Below are 2,951 nucleotides of genomic sequence, written 5' to 3'. Positions count from 1 at the left end.
CCCTAAACACTTTTCACAATCCTGCTTTTTTAAAAAAAAAAATACTGAATGGCTAAAATGGAGTCTCTCTTGGACGGAGTGAGTACTTACCATATCTAATTTTGGTGCCTACGATGAGCAGGCTGGCTTGCATGTATTGTTATTTGTTAGTTTAGACAATACATGCTATGCAAAGAATTAACACAGTCTCAAGAAAGGTAAACTTCCAACCCAGGTGTAATCTTTATTTCAACAAGGTGAACACTCTGTTCTCAAGTTATCAGGTGAATCAGCTAAACAGTGAACCGATTTTCTGTCTTCTGAACATATGTTGCAACAGGATACCACCTGAACCCTGTATGTATTGCAACTCTTTTTACTCCTCCTTTAATTAATACAGAGGACAATTCGCTTGCCTTTTCACAAAAAAACAAAAAAGGATACCACCAGAACATATTTGGTATAATGAAACAGCCTTTCCAAACAGTCAGATAAAAGACACAGAGGTCCACCTATCAATCATTCAAGACAACTCTAGTGCGCTTCGAACTTGTTCTTCTCTTCCATAATAGACAAAAAGCAAAACTACAACATGATCAAATAATTCCGAGATGAACAAAGGTTCAAACAATCAACGGAAATTACTCGTGTGCGTTGAATTGGTACCTCTCTCCTATCAAAAGAAAACACAGATGAATCTACATTACGACCAAAAGTATCAATATAACACAAATGCCTTGACGTCGCTGATTGCAACTTGGATAAAAAGGTAAAATTTGGATAGGGGGTCCGTGATCACACCATTAATATCCCTTGTTGCCACGTATCCGAGCTCGCATGTCAACCTGTTGTGACAATTAACAGAGTAAGCATTTCCATACACAGATAAACGCAAGAGTAACACTGGAATAAACCTCTACCTCTCAATACCTCAAGGACCATAAAAAAAATCACATCAACGATGTAAGTAGAGAACATTAGACGCATACATATCAATATGGTGTATACAGATCTTAACATGCAATGCAACAATACTGGGCCAGAACAGCCCAAGTAGTCCTAACTCCTAAGCTAGGTAGTATGTCACATTCAGAACTTGTACATGGGTTGATGCAAGGCATATGATTATATTCCATTGGAAGAGAACAAAAAGAGCTGTCCATGAGAACTTGAGAAGTAGGAGTGTCATGATTAATAACATAACCAAAAGTTGCCTATGTTATATAAGGAAAAAGACCAGCAGGTGTTTCAGGTTGGATATTCTGGTTCCTTCCGCTATCACAGGATGCATGGCCCTATCGTGTGGATTGTGATGTTTAAAACAAATCTAAAGGGAAAAAATGGTCACCGGTGTGAAAAAGTTATAACAGTAATCAGGAAAACATTTAGAAGTTGACTTGATTTTCATGTACTCATGTTACCATACTACAACTATATTGCTTTCATCTGAAACAATGGATACACTTATAGCCTTATAGGAGTTACAGAGGGCCTTGATTCTGATTTGTATTCCAAGATCTAGTTTTTAACTGTGCAAGTAAAAGTCAAAGGAGAAGATTAGTATCATCAGGTCAATTCCTGACCACCATTCTTATTCCCTGTCACAGTTTGTAGACAGCCCGGGTTCTTCAAACTTAAACCACCAGTAACTATAAGTTGAGCTATGCCTATGCAATTATAACTATATAAGCTGTATGACTGTAATGCTGTATTGCACTGCAGTTAAGACAACACTGAGCAGCCTAATAACCAAGTAAATGTAACAGCGGAAGGAGCTTAGGGGCCAGGGAATATAAACTCTGAACATTTATCAGTTTACTCACAATAAAAAGCCCATGCTTTTCTTCTCCATACATATATAAAGGATGCAAACCTACTGACATGTAAGATTCACTTTTTTAACCAATGTGAGATCCACCTTTTAACCCTCTGAATCCCTCCAACAACATCCAACTCTGGTTCAGATAAAAACCTAGCCTATCATGTCAAAGCAATTTGCATTGGCACCGCATCAAACTATCAATATAAGGAACACACAGAAAATAAAATCTCCCCCTGGGTTCAGTTCAGGCTATTCGAAGCTTCACCAGGTTTGCCGAAACCGCGCGCGTGTGTTTCTCACCCATGTACACCCTCGAAACGCATCGATTTCAAACAACAACAGTCACTACCAACATATATACAGAATCAGAACCCGCGCTACCGAGGGGATAGATAACGGATTATCTGGTCAATGGTCATTGCAGTTAACCTCACAAGTAACCAATGTGCAAAATGCTACTAGATCGTTCACAGGCCCTCCCAAACACACTCATCAGACAGTAATCAGCAAGCCACACAACCATGGATCAAGAGCACTAGCATAGCTGGTAATTTCTGCAGTGATTGAGAGCAGGTGGAGGAACGCATGCCTGGCCCCTCTTGCAGTTGAAGTAGGTCTCCCTGAGGCCGACGCACTCGCTGGTGATGTTGGGGACCTTCTCCCCGGCGCACTCCTTGTACGGCCTCTTCTGCACCTGCGAAACAGCAAATCGTTCAATCCCCGGCGGCATCAACCCTAACGGCGGCGGCGGCGGCGAAGCCCCCACCTCCCCCCACCGCCAAATCCGATCGAGGGAAACGTTACCTTGACGCAGTCCGTCTCGCTGAGGCACTTGACGAGCTCCATGGCCAAACCCTTGCACGACTTCGCCATCTCTCTCGAGCTCGAGCTCGCTCTCTCGCTTGCGGGAGGGGAAAGGGAAGGGGGGGGGGGGGGGCGGCGGCTTCTCCTCCTCCCGGCGGCCGCGGCCGGCGAGGCGGATTGGGCCGGGCCGGATTCTCGATGGGCTATCGAAGGCCCACACCTGCGACACGAAGGGCGGATCTGGCCCATACTACCGACCTCGGTGGTGGGCCGGCCCAGGAATACTCCCGCATGGCCGTAGCTGCTTTGTACTATGGCCCATGAGAGATGAGACGCCTCCTAAGGT

At 44.1% G+C, this 2,951-nt stretch overlaps 1 protein-coding gene across 2 annotated transcripts; it reads right to left on the bottom strand.

The window, feature by feature from the left end:
• Positions 1–517: 517 nt before the first annotated feature.
• On the bottom strand, positions 518–2,707 carry LOC4347598 (uncharacterized). 2 transcript variants are annotated; one of them, XM_015755313.3, is made up of 4 exons: positions 2,606–2,707; positions 2,391–2,495; positions 781–824; positions 518–652 (listed from the first exon to the last, which is right to left on the bottom strand). In XM_015755313.3, exons 1-3 carry the CDS (start codon positions 2,672–2,674, stop codon positions 783–785), a joined length of 216 nt encoding a protein of 71 aa, XP_015610799.1. In that variant the 5' UTR covers positions 2,675–2,707; the 3' UTR covers positions 518–652; positions 781–782. The 2 variants fall into 2 exon arrangements, with proteins under 2 accessions (XP_015610799.1, XP_015610798.1); XM_015755312.3 differs by having other exon boundaries at positions 518–824.
• Between the last annotated feature and the right edge of the window lie 244 nt (positions 2,708–2,951).

The sequence above is a fragment of the Oryza sativa genome, chromosome 9 (assembly GCF_034140825.1).
Source record: "Oryza sativa Japonica Group chromosome 9, ASM3414082v1".
NCBI lineage: Eukaryota > Viridiplantae > Streptophyta > Magnoliopsida > Poales > Poaceae > Oryza > Oryza sativa.
The sequence above is the reverse complement of the archived record's forward strand: the minus strand, read 5'-3'. Positions and strand labels throughout refer to the sequence as shown.